Source organism: Trichoderma breve, assembly GCF_028502605.1.
Source record: "Trichoderma breve strain T069 chromosome 7 map unlocalized scaffold00007, whole genome shotgun sequence".
NCBI lineage: Eukaryota > Fungi > Ascomycota > Sordariomycetes > Hypocreales > Hypocreaceae > Trichoderma > Trichoderma breve.
In genome coordinates, this window is record NW_026611593.1 from 2,338,186 (window position 1) to 2,358,957 (window position 20,772).

Genomic DNA, 20,772 nt, shown 5'->3' on the forward strand with positions numbered 1-20,772 from the left:
ATTCCTTCCACCTAGATATTCGTGGTAATGAAGATTTAGATGACATAAAGAGAGATACTCGTTGATTCAATCTAAGCGCTCTAAGTGCGCGATGTACATGAAGCTCAGAACTAATAAATTTAATAGAGCGACAAGTCAATGTCCAATCTCCTCCAATACTTCCGATAGCCTCCTGACCCTTTCGTGATCAGCTCCAAGAACAGCGCGAAGGCCCTGCTCTGCGCGAATATAATATTGCCTGGCGTTTTGCGATTTTCCTTGTTTATAAAAAACATCCCCAAACCACTCAAGACAGTCCAACGTGTGGATGTGTGTCCCAATAGCATCGGGCCCCAGGGCTTTCTCGAACCCTTGAAGTGCCCGCTCATGCATAGCTTCAGCTTCGCCGAATCGACCTTGTTTAGTATAGAGATGGCCCATGTTATTGACTATTACGAGTGTTGAAGTTTTCTCTGGTCCTGATGCCTTCTCAAACCCTTGAAGTGCTTTTTTAAACATAGCTTCAGCTTCGCCAGGTCGGTCTTGCTTAGTATAGAGCCGGCCAAGATCATTGAGTGTCTCAAATACTTGGATACTCTCTGGTCCAAATGCCTTCTCAAGCCCTTGGAATGCTCGCTTATGCATAGCTTCAGCTTCGTCGAGTCGGCCTCGTTTAGTGTAGATCTGTCCCATGTAATTGGCTAATCCGAGTGTTAAAATATGCTCTGGTCCAAGTGCTTTGGACCCCTGAATGGCCCTCTCAAACATATCTTCAGCTTCGCTAAGTCGGTCTTGATAAGTATAGAGCTGGCCTAGACTGCTGATGATTCCGCATGTTAAAATATTCTCTGGTCCCAATGCCTGAGACCTCTGAAGTGCCCGCTCGAGTGTATCCAGAGCTTCGCTAAGTTTGCCTTGTGTAATATAAAAATCTCCTAGGCTATAAGCTGCCAAAAGTGTTGATGGATGAGTTGGTCCTAATGCCTTCTCGTAACCTTGAAGTGCTTGTTTACACATATCTTCGGCTTCACTAAATCGATCCAATCTCTTATAGAGACTTCCTAGGCTCTGGACAGTCATAAGTGTTGATGTATGCTCTGGTCCTAATGCCTTCTTGAAGCCTCGAAGTGCTTGCTGAAGTGTAGCTTCGGCTTCATCGAATCGATGTTGGATAACATAGATATCTCCTAGACGCTTGGCTATTTCAAGTGTTAATGTATGCTCTGGTCCTGATACCTTCTTAAACCCTTGAAGTGCTTCCTTCAATAGAGCTTCAGCTTCAGTAAATCGAGATAGGGTCATATAGAACATCCCTAGGCCATGGGTTGCTGAAAGTGTTGATGTATGCTCTGGTCCTAAAACCTTCTTAAACCCTTGAATTGCTTGGTTGAACAAAGCTTCAGCTTTATCAACTTGAAACTGATTTTTATAAACAAGGCCTAAATTCAGGACTGTTTCAAGGGTTGACGTATGATCCAATCCCCATGCTTTCTCTTTTCCTTCAAGTGCTCGCTTAAACATGGCTTCAGCCTTATCAAGTTGGTGATGCTCAAGATAGACAAGCCCAAGATTGTTAACCGCGTCAAGTGTTGATATATGCTCCGGTCCCAATTTATTTTCTTGCCCTTGAAGTACTCGTATACATATAGCTTCAGCTTTATCAAGCTGGCCTTGGGCCCTATAAACAAGACCCAGGTTATTGAGTATGTTGAATATTGATTTGTGGCCTGAGTCCAATTTTTCAAAGCCTTGAAGTGCCCGTTCAAGTAAAGCCTCAGCGTCATTAAGTCGGCCTTGCTCTTTGTAGACCACTCCTAGGTTGCTGACTGTTTCAAGTGTTGATATATGCTCTGGCCCTAATGTCAATTCTCTTTCTTGGAGTATTTGCTTATATTTAGCTTCAGCTTCGTTAAGTCGGCCCTGGTTACGAAGGGCGTTTCCTAAAGTGTTGGTTGCATTAAGTGTTGATTTATGCTTTGGCCCTAGTGTCTTCTCGAACCCTTGAATTGCTTGCTTAAGCAAAATCTCAGCTTTGCTAAGTCGATTTTGATCGGCATAGAGGAAACCTAGACAATGCAATGGCCGTGGGTTTTCATCTTCCACAAGGATAGTACTGATCAATTCATAGCATCGATCCGCATGCCCTAGGAGCCGCTGTTGCTTGGACCAAAACTTGGGTTGTTCCCGGCTCGGGACATGAGACCCTACGCAATCCAGGGCTGCTCGTGCCATATCCTTGTCAGATTCCCGATTAAGAACGTTAATCATCCAGGAGTGAACGCAAACATGCACGCTATACCCAGCTGTCTCTTCTTCCTGCGATGTAATAGGCGTACCAGCCTGCGCAAGCCCGTGATCGCATATTAGCCTCATCGTCGTCCGAAAGGGGATTCTGTCTTTTGTCAAATCTCGAAGCCAATCCAGTTTGTGTGATCGACCGTTCTGCAGTAACTCATACCATAGATCTTTACTATCAAAATAAGCCCATTGGCGAAGCAGAAGAGATGCAGTTGAATTTTGCTCCTGAATATGTTTATGTGTGATATCCCATGTCGTACACAAGACTTTATCATAAGATTCTAGGTCTTTAGTATTTTTGTGCAACTCCACCCAAGACTTTTCATAGTCCTGAAGGTATTCGGTGCAATTTACAGGCACTTGTCTCAGGTAAGCCCCGGCTGATGCAAGGGCAAGAGGAAGTCCATCAAGCCGCCTCGCAAGGTCGACAGCAGCCGGATCTGTTGCAAAAAGGTTAGTTCAGTCTCTTCTTCCTATAACAGCCATGGTGACATACCGTCAATCATATTACGGCCCGAATTTGAGGCTAGAATCTCTAGACAGTCATCGAGACTTCTCAATTTGCTTATTTCAATAGGCCGTCCTAACTTCCTTGAAGATACTCGACTGGTTATAATAATGGTGCCATGGTCGGCCTCGGGAAAATATTTGCGGATATCATAAGACTGCGATCTCACCTCCTTCTCTTGGCCCCTGAGATTCATGGAGACAGTAATTTGGCTAGAGATACCCAAGAACTCTTTGTCCTCAGTATGAGCGTTATCCAAATCGTGATAATCATAGTTATCATAAATAATCAACCATGATTTGTTGGCAGGCTCATCTAGCCACCTTTTCACTGCTTTCAGAATGATGCTTTGATCTTGGCTGTCCACAGCAGTCTGAATGTAGGTTACTTGCTCTTTCTCAAGGATCCGTTCTGCTAATCGGGTGAAGCTTTGGTTTATCGTCGTTTCATTTCTCGCCTCTAGCCAAATCCTCGTCGAGTAGTGTTCATGATGCCGCTGAGCATACTCAAGTGCCAGCTGCGTCTTGCCTATACCTCCCAATCCATGAAGAACAACAGCCCGACGGCGGTGGGGCCGAACTGTGGGCTGGAGAGCCTCTTGCATTTCCGTAAGCTCTTCTTTTCTTGCAACAAACTTTGAAATTTGACGAATTCCGGGCAAATATGACTGGAGATCGAAGGCCGTTGGTTTGATAGCTGTCCTTGATTGAATGTAAGCTATAAATGCGACCAAAATTCCCTAACCAGAGTTCATGCTTACTCCTCTTCTATCTCGGTAGGCATGTGGAAAAATAACCGTCTGGCATAAGCCGCAGCCGCCGCCGCCGCAAAACCATGCCAGTTGTTGTTCTTGTGGGAGTCGCAGTAGTCGGAAATGCCTCGAATAACCAAGCAAGGAAAATCGGCAAGTGCCCCTGCGGCCTCCGTCTCAAAACATAGGAGGTTGTACTTTTGTGCCAAGAAGTCCCTCTTCTTTGCATCTTTGATCACCAGCTCCCCAGATGCTATCGTGCCTCGATGCACAACAATAAAACACTCATCGTCCTCTTCCACTGGTCGTTCGATCCGCTGCTCCGGATTGCATCCTCCTTTCTCGCAAGTCATTCCCATCTGTTGGTGGTTGTAATCTGGTTGATAAAGATGATCGTTTGCGATGCCTGGAAATTTGAAGTGTCGCAAACCTCGACGTTGCGACCGGATCCTCTGCGTGTTCTCCCAAATGGGATCATTTTCTGCCCTGCTTTGTTCTACAGCCAAAGCTTGTGCAGCGTTCAGGAATGCAGCAGGCGGGGGCATGAGAGAGCCGGTGCGCTCAATAAAGCCATCTATTGCCTTGCCGTGATCATATTGTATCGCTCCAGAGTGTTCGCCAGTCGGCTTGCTAACGACCACATGCCCCAGTCGAATTATTCCGTTGTCTGTCTCTACCGGCACGCCACCGCCAATGCCAACTAGCAAACCGTATCTAAGTTTCTTAAATGTCATCCTCATCTGTGTGACAACTGTGGCCGTAGAGCAGTTGCCGGTTTGGGGAAGGCCGGCGATGACAACATTATGGCCATGGATGCTGCCGAGCTTGTAGACGTTGTGGTCGGTAGGAGATTGCTTGAGAGGCTGGTGTTCTTCATCTAGCATCTCCATCGCCGCGGTCTGTTCAACTTCTAGGGGACAGATCCATCCCACTCGATAGTCGTCGGGTGCGAGCTTTTTCAGGGACATCGTTAGTGTTGGCTAGACGGCAAGATTACAGCACTGGAGCTTGGGACGTATGTGTACGCGTTGTTGAGTAGATGGTTTATTGATGACTAGATGACCAGAGGGGATGGTAGGGATTCCCATTTAAAAAATCACCTCTATAAGCGACCACAAGGTGGGAGAGGTTGAGGCTCTTTGGCCGCGCTCCAGGCGCCAGCCTCGTGAGAAGTGCATATCACCGGTTAATTAGATGCATTAGCGTGACTTGAAAATGGATGGAATTATAGGGAAATGAAATATCATATGGCCAATCAATGCGAAGTTTTATGATATGGATGCCGCAGGTATGCAGGTTGGGTAGTATAAGGTCTGTGGAGGGTGGAAATCCTCCTGCTCTTTTGATCCCTTTTATCCGGTATCTATGGAGTAGAGCTCACTGGGCAAATAATTGGCTGGCCGTACTCCGTAGCCTTGTTTTGGCGAGCCTGATGGCTTGGCAACTTATACATGAAATGGTGCTGCAAACTAGGCATCAATATCACGGCCTGGGCCGAAAAGAAAGGAGATTCGTATTCGTTCGGTAGACTTACAACAAGAAGTGGGCGTGGGACTGGAAGAAGAGAGAAACAAGAAAAAGAAAGACAAGACAAATTTTTGGCGGAGTATTTCCTAGCAGTATGTATGTCCAAACTTGCATGTGAAAAGGGAAGACAGGAGTGATGAGTTGGTGTGCATGTGTGCGCCAACTGGCCAAGTTCCCGTGCATTCAATTGGATGCCTTGTCGTTCGAGGCTCAACAACGGCCTGGTCCTATGCAGCTCAATCCTAAAAAAGAAATTCGGCCGACTGCAAAAGGGTGTAGAAGATACAGCGCGTGATTGTTCATCACCAGTAGCGTAGAGTTCCTGTTCCTCTGAAACATGGATGTGAGACTATGTTTAGAGTCTTTGGCGTAGATAGATTTCCGCTGATATATATGGTCAATCATAACGGTCGCGCATCTACGCAGTGATCAGTAATGCGTTTTAATAATATCGTCTTTGTGTCTAAAGATATTAGATAGAGCAAATATAATACTTCTTGTTGAGCTGTTGCTGCATGGGTACGATAGTCCACGGCCGCAGAGCACCAATGTCTTAGTCGTCGTAACCATTGTCTTATGTGGTTAATCCCGAGAAGCGAAGCGTAGCTACGAAGCAGTTAATTCATCGTTGATCTTGGTATTGCTTAGCCGGGCATGATAAGAGAAAAGAGGCCACAAAATGAGTCTTAAACTAATTGACACTGTAAAGAAGAAAAATGAAGACGTGTGGCTGTAGCTTTGGAACACAATGGCGCAAGGAATTGAAAAGATTGAACGTCAGGTTAAAGAACTCGAAGTGATCGCGTATATCCTAATCGCTATAGTCGTATGTCCTGATCATAAGGGCGATTGGCATCAAGTTCACCGGAAAATACGGTCTGGCGAGAAGGCCTTCAATGACGAAGACGGTGATGGGACATACTCGACGCATATGATACTCGAGGCATTAGCCTTGTGTTTGCTTGAACGTTGCTTGCATTCAGGTCTGTAGAGATTGCAAATTCCTCCTTTGCGTTGGTTGAGTTGGACGTAGTACATAAGCTGTAGAATTGATACTGTGATAAGCAGTCAGATTACAGAGTCCGTAACGAGTCTTGGTTGAGTTATCGGAAATACAGATAGAGTAGCCCAAAAAGACACATTGATTGAATAGTCCACTAGGTGTTGATTCCCCCCCGAAGATTCTGTATAATTTGATAGTCTTTTCAAATATTCAACAGGGGCTGCTGATTCGACAAAACGGCGCGTGCAAGCAGTTCCAGACAGTGCGCTGAGTCGGCCAGTGACTCACATCCGGAAATACAGAGTCTAGCGCCACACTTCGAAACCACCTGGAGCGGTGCTGTGACCCTTGCGGTAATCATATCAAGGTTTTACGATGAGTTGACTGTTCAACTTGATGACTCTTGCTGTGACGATGACGGAAATTGTCTCAAAGAAGCAATTCATTTTACTCAGGAGACCATCCCATTGAGAGAATTACATTGGTAACACTCCGCATAGCCGAGACTGAAGGATTAATTACTACGACCATTCAGGTTGGTCTAGCTTCCGACGAGATGCGCTCTGTAGCTGGCCAAATATAAAACCCCAATGCAAAAGGACGGTTCTAATCTTTCAACTTAGTTGTGATACTGGATTCTTAACGAACAATTCTCAGCACTCCGGCAGAGAGCTACAAGGGCCGCGAAAATAACTCAAAACCTCATGATGGAGGCGAAAATTCTAGAAACAAGCCGATTGCACCCGTCCTCCCGTTCACAATCGCCAATCTCAACAGTATTATCCATTCTTGATGCCACGGTTGTTCGATTCGCTCCTACAGGAGCCATCTGGATTTTCGACAATGATTCACCAACTGAGATCGTGAGGAACCTTAAAGGCTCCTTTATCAAGGCGCTCGAAGCTTTCCCACAATGGGCCGGCCAGCTTCAGTGGGCGCCATTCCGCGACAACGGCTCCCACGGAGAGCGTTTCAATCGACCAATGATTACCTATGGCTTGGATTCAGATCCTGGCGTGGAATGGAACGTTGTTCAGCTGGACTCTTCACCAGCATCAGTGGCTCCAGAACCCGCCGAACGGGCTTCCAATGAATTGTGGATAGAGAACTTTCCTCAATCTGATCTCATGATCTCGTCCACAAAGATGGCTCTATATGACCTCGATACATTCCAAGGCCTGCCCAGCATGATTGTGCAGATCACCTTTCTAGGTGACAGCGGCTTTGCTGTGGCCGTGAAGATGGCCCATCCACTGGCCGATGCCCATACTCTTATGCTTTTCATGCGTCGATGGGCATCCATCTGCCGTGATGAACTCACGAAGCAAGACCTCACTAAAGATCTTGCGTACCCTGTCTTTGAGCCAAACTTGCTAGACTCTAGAGCCGCCGGCGACATTGACGCTCCGGATGGTGATCTAGAACTGATCTCAAAGGCTCGCTCTCTTCCTCTACATCGGCATGACTGGTGGGATACTACTGCCGGAAATCTAGCAGCGCTTACACCGTCAACACTAAACTCCAAGCCGAAAGATGTCGCGCTTTTACAAAAGGCCATGATGTCACCTGCGTGCCCACCTCCGTGGGAGACTTGGGATTTTTCCAAGTCCGTTACGACTGCTCTCATCCACTTTACGGGAGACGAGCTGGAGCGACTCAAAAAGTCGGCCACTGGGACTACGGCCAGAGTCTCGCGCCTCGATGCTCTGCTGGCTCATATCTGGGCAGCTATCAGCCGGGCTCGCTCACCATTATTACAAAACGACGATGAAGTCTTCTTGGACTTTACCATCGGAGTCCGCGGACGGGTTTCACCAGCCCTCCCAGACGCTTTTGTCGGTTCACCTTTGGTGCTAACACATATTGGCACTCCTGCGCGGAACGTCGGGGCTTCCGATACCAAAATTGGCTCAATAGCCTCACAGATACGGACATGCCTTGATCGGTTCACACCTGAGGCTATAGCGGCTATACTTCATGACGAAGCACACGAAGTCGCGCCTCAGCGCCTATGGAGATCCTTTCTTGGCAGGAAGCACACTCTTGTCACTTCGTGGGCACGGCTTGGGGTTTATGATATCGATTTTGTAGGAAGCGGTTTGCGCCCACGCTATGTACATGCTATTATGTCCCCACTGGATGGTCTGTTGTGTGTGATGGATAGTGGGATGCTTGATGGTGGCTTGGACGTTTCGCTGTCCCTGGAATCAGACGTTTTGCAGAGGTTTCTGAAAGATGGCAGGTTGCGGAATTTTTAGATGCAGGTTATTGGAAGCCGATACTATGGCTCCAATTCCCAAGACTTGTAGTGCAAAAGATAGAAGATATAATGCTGAATGAAAGAATTTGACAGGACCCCGTATAGTCTAACTCCTTGGTGATAGATTGACATGATGAATTCGTCCGCCTAACGCCATGTAAGCACCTTGTATCCCATGCCCAGTACTTATATAAAAAAGAGAAATACAGCAGTACAGCAATACTGACACTTACTGGAAGTAGTTCATCATGTCATTACCTCATCAATTGACACTATGAATCAGTCATCTTGCGACCGGCGATAGCTGCACTAATGCTGCATTAGCTGATAGGGCATGGGCACCTCCAGTATTCAGCCATAGAAGTCTTCAATTTTGCCCAATGCCCCAACTTAGTACGATAAACTACCAAACTCATATATGTCCTTTTAAACTAAAGGCACTTGAAACCTCAATGTCTATAGTTCGAGGTAGTTAGTGATCCGAGTTAGTATCGTTTCGCTGGTATATCGCATTACATCCAGCCTCAAGATTGGGAAGAATATCGGTTCATTGCTACTTACGTTAAATATTAAGCAGGAGATCTCTAAGCTGCATGGCTCATCTACCAATATAGACTCAAAACCTCAAGAAGCATCATCTGGGAGTTGTATTACAGATGCCGCTTCGTCAAATCTGCATTGCTGCCCAAAGGTGCCAAACACGCATGCCGCGCCACTTTCTTCACTAAATGGGCCTAAGGTAAGAAGCGGCTCCTCACAACTCTTCTTGGTACCCTTTTGTGTTTTTCTTCCATCTATCCCGCGTCAGAGTCGTATTCATCATGACGAACACAATTGCAGAATCTCCCGCTTACGGCCAGAACTATCTCCGGTTCGAGAACTACACAATAGGATGGATATGTGCGCTCCCTGTGGAGGCAGAATGTGCTTTGTACATGTTGGATGTTCGGCATCGAGGCATATTTCCTTTTGTCCATGGCGACGATAATCAGTACGAGGCGGGCAAGATCGCTGGCCACAATGTGGTTATCGCCTCACTACCAAAGAAGTCAATTGGAAGTGTCTCTGTAGCCACGCTTGCTTCCCAAATGCGCCAGAGCTTTCGAAACCTACGGTACGGATTGATGGTGGGCATCGGAGCTGGAGTGCCCGGGCGGGCTTTGCAACCCGATATTCGTCTAGGTGATGTTATTGTGGCCTCGTCCTCCGACCAGTCTATCGGCCCAGTGGGCGTCATAGGCTACGAGCTGGGGGCAGAGACTGTCGATGGTTTCATCCGGAAAGGTTGGCAGCCCGAGACACATCGACGCTTGCGAAATGCCATTGAATCACTTGAGAGAGACGCGCAAATCGACGACGTTTACGACTTTATACAACACCTCGATAGTCTCCGGGAAAGAAGAAACGGTCACAAGTTCCTATATCCAGGAATGGACAAGGACAAATTGTATGTGGGAGACTATACGGACGACTTGGTAGAGCGCCCACCGCGGCAGTCTCCGGAACCGGTTGTTCATTATGGCCTTGTTGCGTCGGGTGATAAGATTATAAAGAATGCGGCACTCAGGGACAGACTAAGGGATCAATATGGTATAATTTGTTTTGAGATGGAAGCGGCCGGCCTCATGACCATTATGCCTGTTGCCGTCATCCGAGGAGTCTCCGACTATGCAGACTCTCACAAGAATGATGGGTGGCATTATTATGCTGCAGCAACTGCTGCTGCCTATGCTAAGAGTCTCTTGCTCAAAATTGGTCCAGAACAACCTCCATCTATCAGCGGTTAGTCTCTCAGTTTCCTTGAACGCCTCATGCTTAGAACATGAGGGATTGATACTCTTCTATGAGGATATGCTGGCTAGTGGGGAAGTCGATGTGGTTAGGATATTGTGATGAAATCGACGGATAGAAATGGGGTCAATGCGAGATGACTATGTTCATTTTTGGAGACAGGCCATTAGGGCCTTGGATTTACACTTCTTTCTAATCCCCCTCTGAGTGTCATCTTTTACGATGACAAGTGGCTATTGCCTCATTTCGTTCTACAGTACTAGAAACTCGTGACAAGCATTCACCATGTGATTACAAACTGCTAACGCGTGCCCTAGACAACGCCCTCAACTATGATTCAAATCTAGTGTTGACAAATGAGAAAGAAGGTTCGCTTTCATTCCCTTTGCAGTATATATAATCAATGACTGACCAAACTAGACTGCCTCCACTCTCTTGTATTTCAAGATATGCTCCTTCGTCGGCAGAATATAGCTATTGATCTTCTAGGCGCGTGCGACTGGATATTTGAAAACTCGGTATTCATACAGTGGCGAGAGCAGGACGACTTCAAAAGACATAATGGCGTGCTTTGGATCAAAGGAAATCCCGGCGCTGGTAAATCCACCTTAATGAAACATATCTGGGCCAACTGTGACAAATTATTTGCGGATTGCTTCATCGCAACATATTTCTTCAACACTCGAGGCCATAGCCTCCTTGAAAAGACCTTTTTGGGCATGCTTCGCTCACTATTATATCAACTTCTGGCCACAGACGAGGCGGTTTATAAACGATTTATTACAATCTTCAGAGAGAAACAAAAAATATACCGAAGAATCGAGTGGCACGAGTCAGAGCTTCAAGATTTTCTCTTACTCGAAATGAGGCAGTATCGATCTCGCCGTCTGCTCTTTATTATCGACGCTTTGGATGAATGCACCGATTCAGACAGGTTGAAGGTTGTGGAATTCGTCGAATCAATAAGCATCAACTCTGGCACAAATCTTTGGATCTGTCTATCCTCCCGACATTATCCCAACGTCACTATAAAGAAGAGGCTTGAAATCGTCGTGGAGAGGTCAGATGAGCACCGCCGAGGCATTGCAAAATACATCAAGAACAAGCTGAAACAAAAATCCTCAGAGATTCAGAATCGTATCCTTAAGAAGGCCGCTGGAATTTTCATGTGGGTTATCCTTGTTGTCGCCAAGCTCAACGAGGCTTATGATCGTGGCCAAGTTGAAGTTGCAGATATGAGGGAAACTCTTGATCAGATACCGGGCGATCTGGAAGACCTATTCCAGACTCTTCTAAACAAAGACGATGGAAACAAGGCTGAGATGATGCTCATGTTGCAGTGGGTTTTATACAGCATGCGACCATTAAAGCCAGAAGAGTTATATTTTGCCGTAAGATATGGAATGGCAGCTCAAAACGGCAAAACCAGCAAAAGATCCACAGCAACAATCGACGATATGCGGCGGCGAATCACTTCGTCCTCGAGAGGCCTTATCGAGATACGTGAAGGGGCGGACGTCGTGCAGTTCATTCACCAATCTGTCGAAGACTTTCTCGTTCGATATAACAGGATGCGAAAAATAGATCCCTCATTGGGACAAAACGTCACTTTTAGAAGCCACGATCGTCTAAAAGTCTGTTGCTTGGAATGTATTACTACAGAGGGAGCGGACGATAAAACAAAAGGTGGTCCCTTCCTTCAGTATGCATCGAGGTACTTGCTTGATCATGCTGAAAGAGCACAGGCAGAATGCGATGTGAAATGGTTACACAGGCCGCATCTTTGGTTCAAACAGTGGAAAAGAATTCTCAGCAGCTCTGAAGAGTACCCGTTTCTAAAATACGACACAGGAGCCGGGTTGTTAAACATTTTACTTTTACGTGGCTATCATAACCTTTTCAGGATTGCATTACTTGGAAAAGGAGCCGATATCAATGCACAAGGCGGACTTTTTGGCAACGCATTACAGGTGGCAATAGTCAAAAGAGAGGATACAATTGCGATAGAACTGCTGGAGAAGGGAGCTGATATCAACCTACGGGGTGGATTCTTCGGCAATGCACTACAAGCGGCTATATCCAAAGGCAGCGAAGAGGCCATAACAATATTGATCGAGAAAGGTGCTGATGTTAATGCTCAGGGTGGAATATTCGGGAACGCCTTGCAGGCAGCTGCGGTCAGGGAGGATATTGAGATTGTGAGGTTGTTGCTCAAGAAGAGAGCCGATATCAATGCCCAGGGTGGCATCTTCGGGAACGCCTTACAAGCAGCCGTAGCCAAGGGAAATGACGAAATAGTGGCCTTACTTCTCGAGAAAGGAGCCGACATCGATGCTCAAGGTGGCATCTTCGGCAACGCATTGCAAGCAGCTTTAGCGGCGAGACGGGAGAGTCTAGCCCTGACGCTTTTCAAAAATGGAGCTGAGTTCAAGGCCTCAGGCGGTATCTTCGATGTGGTGCTGCTTATAGCTGCCGCTTATACCCAAGGAGATATTGTGAAGTCTCTTCTCGAGAAAGGAAGCATCAAACCAACGCTCTCGTCAGATATGACGGATATCGACCTTGAATGTGGACCAGCTCTCCTGTGGGCAGTTAGGAATGGACATGAAAATTTAGTAAAATGGTTACTAAGAAGGGGAGCAGATGTCAACGCAAAGTCTGAGCTTGGAAAGATAACGCCATCGATAATACGAATCAAAGCGCAAAGAGGCGCGTCCGTTCATTTTGACAGTGGAAAGACAGCACTGCTCTGTGCTGCCAGCCAAGGGCATGAATCGATGGTGAGATTGCTCCTCGAAAATGGAGCAGATGTTATGGCGAGTGATAACGCTAGACGAACAGCGCTATGCCTGGCGGCCAGCAACGGACACGAAGCGGTAGTGAGATTGCTATTGGAAAACGGAGCTGACATTACGGCAAAAGATAATGCTGGACGAACTGCATTGTGTCTGGCGGCAGCCCAAGGGCAGACTAAAGTGGTACAGCTGCTGTTAGCAAACGACCCAAACGCAAACTCGCAAGCTATGTTTGAAGTGACGGAGATCTGGAACCAACCCTTCCAGAGCCTGAGCATACACAGTATATCAGTCCATTTTGCGACCCGTGGTGCATGGGCAAAGATACAGATCAAAAGTCTTGTCATGAATGGTGGCTCGCTCTATTTAGCAGTAACCGGAGCATCTGCTAGGTTAGAGATCGGGAACCTCATCATGAACGGCGGTTCGCTCTTTGCAAAGGTAGTTGGCGGTGACGCCAAGTGTACAATTGAGACTCTGCAGATGAATGGCGGTATGCTGCATATGGAAAGCTCTGGTGGAGGTGCCAAGTCTAAGCTTGAGAAGCTTGAGATGCGTGGTGGTTCACTCTACTTAAACGCAGATGGCGGAGGTGCTGGCGTGAAGATTGGGATTCTAAAGTTATCCGGTGGTGAGTTCAGCTTAAATGCAGATGGCGGTGGCGCTGAAGTGAAAATTGAGAGGCTTGAGACAAGCGATGGCTCATCAACACCGGCTGAAATGGAGATGGTTCAAATGTCTAATGGAAAAGGCCAAGAAGTCCTCCGGGGACTATACGGGGAGCTTCTAAATGGGCGGAAGATGATACATGAAAAAGCCAGCACTGGGGCCGCGAGCAAAGTGCCGGAGGGTACACGTCTGAGCATAGGGGGAGGACCGACACCACTTCATATGGCGGCCGAGAATGGTCACGCTGAAACCGTAGGGCTGCTTCTTGCGAATGGCGCTGATTCCAACGCAAGATGGGGTAAATTGTCTCCCCTTCAATTAGCTGGCAACAACCTCCATAACCCCGTCACACAGCTATTAGTGAGGGGCGGAGCGCGTGTGGGAGAAGATGATGATAGCGACGAATGGACGAGGAGATTCCGAAGAGGGCCTTTCTTGCCGTCACGCGAAGGACGGTCTCCGTCCAGTTCATCAACGTCCAGTTCATCCGTGACGAGAAGATCACCACGACGACGGCGTTTCCTGCCGTCACGAGAAGAACGTTCAGTGTCCAGTTCATCAAAGTCCAGTTCATTCATGACAAGAAGATCACCCCCACGACGGCGTCTCTTACCGCCACGTGAAGAACGGTCAGTGTCCAGCTTGATCACGAGGAGAAGATTAGCAAGGCAGCGTTTCTTGCGGTCACGCGCAGAACGGTCAGCGTCCAGTTCATCCATGACAAGAGCCATTGGTGAGTTGTTTCTTATAGTATGCGAGTCTGGCTGCGTCCAACACCACCTCTGAATGAAAAGAAGCCCTCCAAAGAAAAAAATTGCATCGTGGAAAAACATCTAACAGTTGGCGAAGAATTAGGAGGAGAGTTCGGTGAAGAAATCAACCAGGAATCCGTTCAGGAATCCGACCAAGAGTCTGATGTAGAGCTTGATCAAGAATCAAGGGAAGAATCAGAGGAAGAATCCGACCAACAGTCTGACCAAGTTTCTGATCAAGTTTCTGATCAAGAGCCCGATCAAGAAGAGTCTGACAAACAGTCCGACAAAAATTCTGATAAAGAATCTGACGAGCTACTTGGTAAACCATTGAGCAAGCCATTTAGTGAGCAATTCGATGAACAGTTTGACGAGCAATTCAACGAGCAACTTGACCAGCAACTTGACCAGCAACCCGATGTGCAACCTGATATGCAATCCGATATGCAATCTGATGCACAAACCGATGCACAACTTAACGAGCAGCTTGATGAGCAACCAGACGAAGATCCTCATGAAGAGCTTGACCCAAGATCTAACGAGCAACTCAGTGAGCAATCTGGCGAAGAGGTTACAGAACAGCGCTTAGAGAAGAGCAAAAGTGCAAAGAGGTCCTGTCTTGGCTTTGAGAAGTGCTTGTTAATGTAGTATTTGTCTATAGAATTTCCTGATAGAGTAAACTCATGCCGAATCGCCTCCCACTATGGTTGAAGCACCAGTCTCACAAATAGAATCTTATCCCTTTGAGGACGCAAAAATGGCGAATAGGCAATAAAATGTGACTAGACTAAGCCTAGACACGGTTGACGGATAGGGTTGCCTGCTTCGATTGCATAAAGCGGCATCTCCATGACTCCAAATATCTAGCGCATCTAGTTTACCCTATGATAATGGTTCTCTCTTTAACTCAATACCTTGTAGTCATAATGGCTAATATGAGGTACCTAAACATAGAATGGAGCAAAGACCAGTTTGCAAAGGAGTCACTAGGTCCTGAAATAACCGATTGAAGACGTCAATTGAAGGTATTCCCAGCGATTCTTTTGTAAGTAAGCATGTGTACCTGTAAATACTCAATTGGAAACCTCTGTTGCACCAATATCTCTATCATCTCTTCTTCCCCTTCGAAACTTCGCAACCCTTGCCACTGTAGAAATATGCTTAGTATGCTTTATAGTATTATTACAGTTGGTCATAAATAATCCAGGGGAGGCCTTGCTCCCTAGCCATGCCGCCTTGTGAGCTAGCTATTTGCGGAAGTTGACAACTGCCTCTTTTATATTACTCCTTAGCATAGCACATAAGGGTAATAGCTTTCAAATACAACTTCTAAATACAATAGCATAAGCGAACCCCATTTTCGATTATTACTACACCACATGCTGCAAAGAGAGTTTTTGTAATAGTGTGGAGAAAAACCTAGAGGTTATCATAGACTGTAAGTTCCACATGGGGAGTTAATATTAGTGATCAGCACGAAACAAGCTTGAATTATAATTATTAACTTCATCAGTGAGGTTAACAGGCGATAGCATGAGCCTTACTCCTCAAGCACCTTCAATGAGATACTCCTGATTCAGATTTACACCGCTGGTCCGAGCATTGGCATTTTGCAAACCACTTCCGCCCCTTTTTTGAGATCTCGCCGGCTTTAGCGCTGATTATGATGTACACCGCTGATCGGGGTGTTGGCATCTCGCAATCACTCTCGCTCCCTTCTAAGCTGTTTTCTGCGGAGATGGAAACTATAAACATTGATATAAGGTGCCTTGCATTCGCATTCAGGCAGATCAAGCAGTTTCAACTACAGCCAGGTATTCAAGGAGTTATCTATTTAAAATGCACTTTCGAACGAGCCGGACCGTGGCGTGCTTGACGTTGATAGCGGGAGCAAACTGTCTCAGCACTCCTCGATCCGTACCATCACAGCATGGCCTCAAGGGAAAGCGTTCGATTGAAGTACGAGATGGCGTTACGCATACCGTGTTCGAACACCAAGCGACTGGAGCTAAGATTGACTATGTAACAAACTCTGGTGTCTGCGAGACAACTCCTGGTGTTAACCAGTACTCTGGTTATTTATCTGTGGGCAGTATGTACTGTACTGAGCTGACTTGTGTTGAGATTGCATTGGTTAACGAATGATGCAGCAAACATGAGCATGTTCTTTTGGTTTTTTGAATCGCGAAACAGCCCCGCCACAGCACCGCTGGCTTTGTGGTTGAATGGAGGACCGGGATGTTCATCCATGATTGGACTGTTTACGGTACGGAATTTAATTTATCTCTTTGTATATTGCAAGACTGATGAGGGACACGACAGGAAAACGGCCCTTGCACTTTTAACAACGTCGAGGGAAACACGCCAGTGCTGAATCCACACAGCTGGAATGAGTACGCCAACATGCTGTATGTTGATCAGCCTATTGGCACTGGATTCTCGTTCGGGAGCGAAACTGTCAACACGACCTTTGCTTCTGCTCCGCCTGTTTGGACCTTCTTGCAAGCCTTCTTCACAAACTTCCCACAGTACGAATCTCGTGACTTTGGTATCTTCACAGAGTCATACGGCGGACACTTTGGACCTAGTAAGACTATATCCGTCATGATCGGGATGTTTTGACTAACCCAGCTAGGAATTTCTGAGTATATCCAGTCCCAAAACGCCGACATCGCTAGCGGCAAGATCCAGGGTCAAATGATCAACCTGGTTGCCCTGGGAATTAATAACGGATATTATGACTATGAGATAGCGGAAACGAATTTCCCTAGGTTCAGTACCAACAATAGTTACTACCCATTGATCAGCAACAGCAATGCGCTGGAGTACATCTCGGAAATAGAATCCCAGTGTCTGCCTGGTGTATCAACATGTTCGCCCTTTGAAGATGGCCACTTCGACGACTGCGTAGCAGCATTTTCACCTTGCGTAGCGATCGATAACAAGTTTGGCCAGTTCTTTCTCTCCAACTACTCAACTCATGATATCAGACAGCCCGCTCCTGGGAATTTTCCACCCGCGACCTACATCACGTACTTGCAAGATCCGGCAATTATGAAGAAAATTGGTGTGAATGTGACCTACTCGGAATGTTCCAGCGACGTGGCGAACAATATTGACAACCTTGACGATGGTAATTCTCTCTTGCTACATCTCTATTCTGATATTCCATCTAACGTCGTTCAGGATTACGTTCGTACCTGCCCGCTCTTTCCAACGTCGTTCAATCTGGCGTGACTACAGTTATTTGGGCGGGAGATGCCGATGCTGTTTGCGATTGGTTCGGAGGATTTGCAGCTGCGAATGCCATCCAGTACCAGGATCAAACAGCCTTCAACCAAAAGGCGGTAGCCAGCTATACAGTAAACGGTGTTAAAGGAGGAGAGTTCAAATCCGTTGGTGCGTTGAGCTGGTTGAGGGTATATGGAGCTGGCCATGCAGCCCCGGCTTTTCAACCTGAGCTAGCGCTCCAGGTGTTTAAACAAACCATGACGAAGACGGCTTTAAAATCGACTTGAGAGTATTTGGCATACAGATCATACCTAGTCATCTATACAGTATTCCCTGGAAAATTTAAACCGCAGTTTTCTTTTTTGCACTAATCGTGAGGGGCCCTTCGCCTGGATCTGTAACTAGATGTAGGTTCAATATCCCTAACGCAGCCCGGCCCGGTGGTAGGAATTCGGCATTTGCCCTGGCCGGCAGCTAAATCCCCACGGTTCCTTTGCAATTAGATACACTTTTCGCGATCAATCCGGCCGTAATAAATTCCACTAACCATATCTGTGGACCAAATCTCTCATAACGTCAAGGACCCTGTTAAGCTTATTAGCCGCCAAACTAGACAGTAGGCTGGGAATACATAGCCTCACTGTGTGCGAAGTGTCTCGTTATCAACAAAAAGCGCTGATACATGGGTGTCAAACCTCCTAGCTTGATATCAGCTACGTATATCAGGAAGAAGGAAAAGAGTTTCTGAGTGTCTCACAGCCTATAGAGGTCTAGGCGGCCTTCAAAATCTTCTTCCGGCGGCGAAATCTGGGTGAATGTGCTGTAGGCAGCAACGTACTCATCCCCAAACCTATTGCAAGCCGGTCGCCACTGGCCAAACTCATCTATTCAAGTTATTTAGCATGGGTAACCGCAAGTGTTTCGTAGGGGGACGTACATTCGTTGTGCGCAAAGAAGCAGCACGCATCAAAGACAAGAGGCTGGTCGCCGTCGGCATCAATCCCTGCATTTGCGTACCAAAGGTCTCCATGAATAAGTGAGGGCTTCACTACTCGACCGTCACTCTCGAGAGGCCTCAGGAGCCTCGGGATGACCTTTTCGAACAGAGCATGGGAGAGGACATCGAGCTCCTCACTAGGACCTTTCCTTTCAATCTCCAGGTCAAGCGCCTGTCTCATGGACTTGGCGAAGAATGCCTCCCAGCTATCTTCCCATGCCACAAACTGAGGTAGGTTTCCCGCGTAGGTGGTGATGTGGAATCCGAACTTGCCAGTAGGCGATTCGCTTTTCTGGTGCAGTGCTGACAGAAAAGCGGCAAATTTGTAAGGGTCAGGCATATCGTCAGTCATTTCTCGAAACTCGCAGAGGAAGAAGTGGGTGTCTGCGATCGTCTCGTAGGTGCCGCAAGCGATGGGCCTTGGGACAAATTCAGGCAGGACGCTGTGCATCGCGCTCATTGAGTGAAATTCACCCTTGGTCATATTCATGCCTAGTTCTTTCGAAATGACCTTGACGAAGAAGGACTGCGGTGTACCATCGCGGAGCCGAACATCGACGCGACCTGTCTGCGCCCAGAAGCTTACGCCGTGGCTCTCGGTGGATGTGACCTTGCATCCTTCCGGCAGTTCTTGGGAGGCAGTCAATATGAAGACGATCTTGTGAGTTCGCCCAGGGCTTGTGGCTTACCCCTCAACAAGGCTGGGTCTATTTTGGTATTTCCCGCCCCGAATTCAAGGCCATCTGCGCCGTTGTAGTTCATTTCCTGTGTCAAAGAATGTGCGGAATCTGTTCAGCGTCCTGCTGGTTGGAGATCATCCGGTTCTCGGAGACGCAGGGTTTATTTATAGGCGGCGTTTCTGGATGCCCCTACCATCATGGTGGCCAATTGCAGGCGAGTGATTCGAGTCTTACCGAAACCACCCAACAGACCACAAGACACGACCTCAAAGGAGAACGCCACGGAACGACGTATAAACGCCGATTCTCGCAGCTAACAGTACACAATACCCACTGCCGCGAATCTTTATCAATTCTAAGTTGCTATTTTATTTTGTCAGACGGTGGTGAGAAGCACACTAGGCGGTGTCAACCAATTGATGAGAGTTATCTAAGGAGAAAGAGCTTATTGAGAGATGCACCGAGGCTGCAGCTCGTTCTGCGACATCTTTATGTCTCTATGCCAATTTCATCTCTAGATAACAATAAGAGGGTCAAAATAAACTCGAGCTGAGTGACCATCCGGGCCGTCTGGGCGTTCCCGCAACCTTGATCTTTTTCTTCTTCGTCTTCAGTGCCCAGTCATTGAGACCTTGGTGATTCTGTCACGCCAGTGTTCAACGGGGAACACAACCTTGACACCGTTTGCCTCCAGCCTTTCCTGCCCGTCATTGTGCGCGATAAACGTCCCTGGCTCCTTGATCCCCACGTAGACAGTCTTGATGGCGCTCTTAAGTCTCAAGATCCTAGTCACGCAGGTCATGTTGCCGCTAAGCCTCTCGTTGCATGGCTCCATGGTCGTGTACAGCGCCGTGTTGGCCGGAAGGACCTCATGAATGCGTTCCTCAGAGAGGTTGTGTTTGTCGGCGATCTTGATAAAACAACACTGCTCTGCGTGTGTGGTGCCTGGATCTCCCTTGTAATCTCGCGGATATTCAAGCGAGTATCCTGTCGATAGGACCTTTCCCTTGGCGGCGTCGACAAGTACGGCTCCAACGCAGAATTTGTTGGCAGCTGGCGGTGATTTTTGTGCCTGAATGAGAGCTAACTCCATGAAAGCCTCGTGGTCCCCAACCGCAAAGGTTGGATTCGTCTGTGTATCCATCGTAAATGGCTCTCTGAAATCATACACAATGCTTGGGCAATCTCTCTTATAAACCAAATCAACACAGCATCGTCAAGAAAGGGCAAAGAAGGTACAGGTCAATGGGGGTGTTCTTGAAGTATTGGGTGCGCGATTTTTTAGGGTAACACATGCCGTTGTTTTTCCCGAGCCTGTGCGACAGGGTTGAAGCAATCACACTGCTAATTGGTGGTTCGAAGCGGGAGGGAGGGCTGACACTCATCACCTGCTAGGTGCTTCGGTCGCGAGGTGGTTGAGCACCACCAAGAGTCTCTCCTGAAACAACTCCATTATATGCACTTTGAAGGGACAGACCATCGTGCCGACGTCACCTTGAATGAGTCTGGGCAACCGAGATTGGCGCCCCAG

At 47.3% G+C, this 20,772-nt stretch overlaps 7 protein-coding genes across 7 annotated transcripts; 4 read left to right on the plus strand and 3 right to left on the minus strand.

The window, feature by feature from the left end:
* Positions 1 to 135: 135 nt before the first annotated feature.
* Positions 136 to 4,504, minus strand: T069G_10918 (tetratricopeptide repeat domain-containing protein; the record flags this gene model as incomplete). The annotated part of the gene is made up of 3 exons (XM_056178128.1): positions 136 to 2,717; positions 2,774 to 3,486; positions 3,546 to 4,504. 3 exons carry the CDS (start codon positions 4,502 to 4,504, stop codon positions 136 to 138), a joined length of 4,254 nt encoding a protein of 1,417 aa, XP_056024418.1.
* A 2,269-nt stretch (positions 4,505 to 6,773) lies between these two features.
* Positions 6,774 to 8,008, plus strand: T069G_10919 (transferase family domain-containing protein; the record flags this gene model as incomplete). The annotated part of the gene is made up of 2 exons (XM_056178129.1): positions 6,774 to 7,905; positions 7,992 to 8,008. The coding sequence occupies 2 exons, from the start codon at positions 6,774 to 6,776 to the stop codon at positions 8,006 to 8,008; spliced, it is 1,149 nt and encodes a 382-aa protein (XP_056024419.1).
* Positions 8,009 to 9,147: 1,139 nt separating this feature from the next.
* On the plus strand, positions 9,148 to 14,204 carry T069G_10920 (ankyrin repeats (3 copies) domain-containing protein; the record flags this gene model as incomplete). Its single annotated transcript, XM_056178130.1, has 7 exons — positions 9,148 to 10,108; positions 10,435 to 10,485; positions 10,607 to 10,714; positions 10,874 to 12,773; positions 12,849 to 13,106; positions 13,305 to 13,833; positions 13,980 to 14,204. 7 exons carry the CDS (start codon positions 9,148 to 9,150, stop codon positions 14,202 to 14,204), a joined length of 4,032 nt encoding a protein of 1,343 aa, XP_056024420.1.
* A 129-nt stretch (positions 14,205 to 14,333) lies between these two features.
* T069G_10921 (uncharacterized protein) lies at positions 14,334 to 14,981 on the plus strand (the record flags this gene model as incomplete). Its single annotated transcript, XM_056178131.1, has 1 exon — positions 14,334 to 14,981. The coding sequence occupies one exon, from the start codon at positions 14,334 to 14,336 to the stop codon at positions 14,979 to 14,981; it is 648 nt and encodes a 215-aa protein (XP_056024421.1).
* Positions 14,982 to 16,172: 1,191 nt separating this feature from the next.
* T069G_10922 (serine carboxypeptidase domain-containing protein) lies at positions 16,173 to 17,851 on the plus strand (the record flags this gene model as incomplete). Its single annotated transcript, XM_056178132.1, has 5 exons — positions 16,173 to 16,425; positions 16,484 to 16,599; positions 16,656 to 16,920; positions 16,969 to 17,466; positions 17,520 to 17,851. 5 exons carry the CDS (start codon positions 16,173 to 16,175, stop codon positions 17,849 to 17,851), a joined length of 1,464 nt encoding a protein of 487 aa, XP_056024422.1.
* A 255-nt stretch (positions 17,852 to 18,106) lies between these two features.
* T069G_10923 (fructosamine kinase domain-containing protein) lies at positions 18,107 to 19,323 on the minus strand (the record flags this gene model as incomplete). The annotated part of the gene is made up of 5 exons (XM_056178133.1): positions 18,107 to 18,149; positions 18,206 to 18,262; positions 18,322 to 18,448; positions 18,502 to 19,179; positions 19,251 to 19,323. 5 exons carry the CDS (start codon positions 19,321 to 19,323, stop codon positions 18,107 to 18,109), a joined length of 978 nt encoding a protein of 325 aa, XP_056024423.1.
* Positions 19,324 to 19,851: 528 nt separating this feature from the next.
* T069G_10924 (cytidine and deoxycytidylate deaminase zinc-binding region domain-containing protein) lies at positions 19,852 to 20,385 on the minus strand (the record flags this gene model as incomplete). Its single annotated transcript, XM_056178134.1, has 1 exon — positions 19,852 to 20,385. The coding sequence occupies one exon, from the start codon at positions 20,383 to 20,385 to the stop codon at positions 19,852 to 19,854; it is 534 nt and encodes a 177-aa protein (XP_056024424.1).
* Between the last annotated feature and the right edge of the window lie 387 nt (positions 20,386 to 20,772).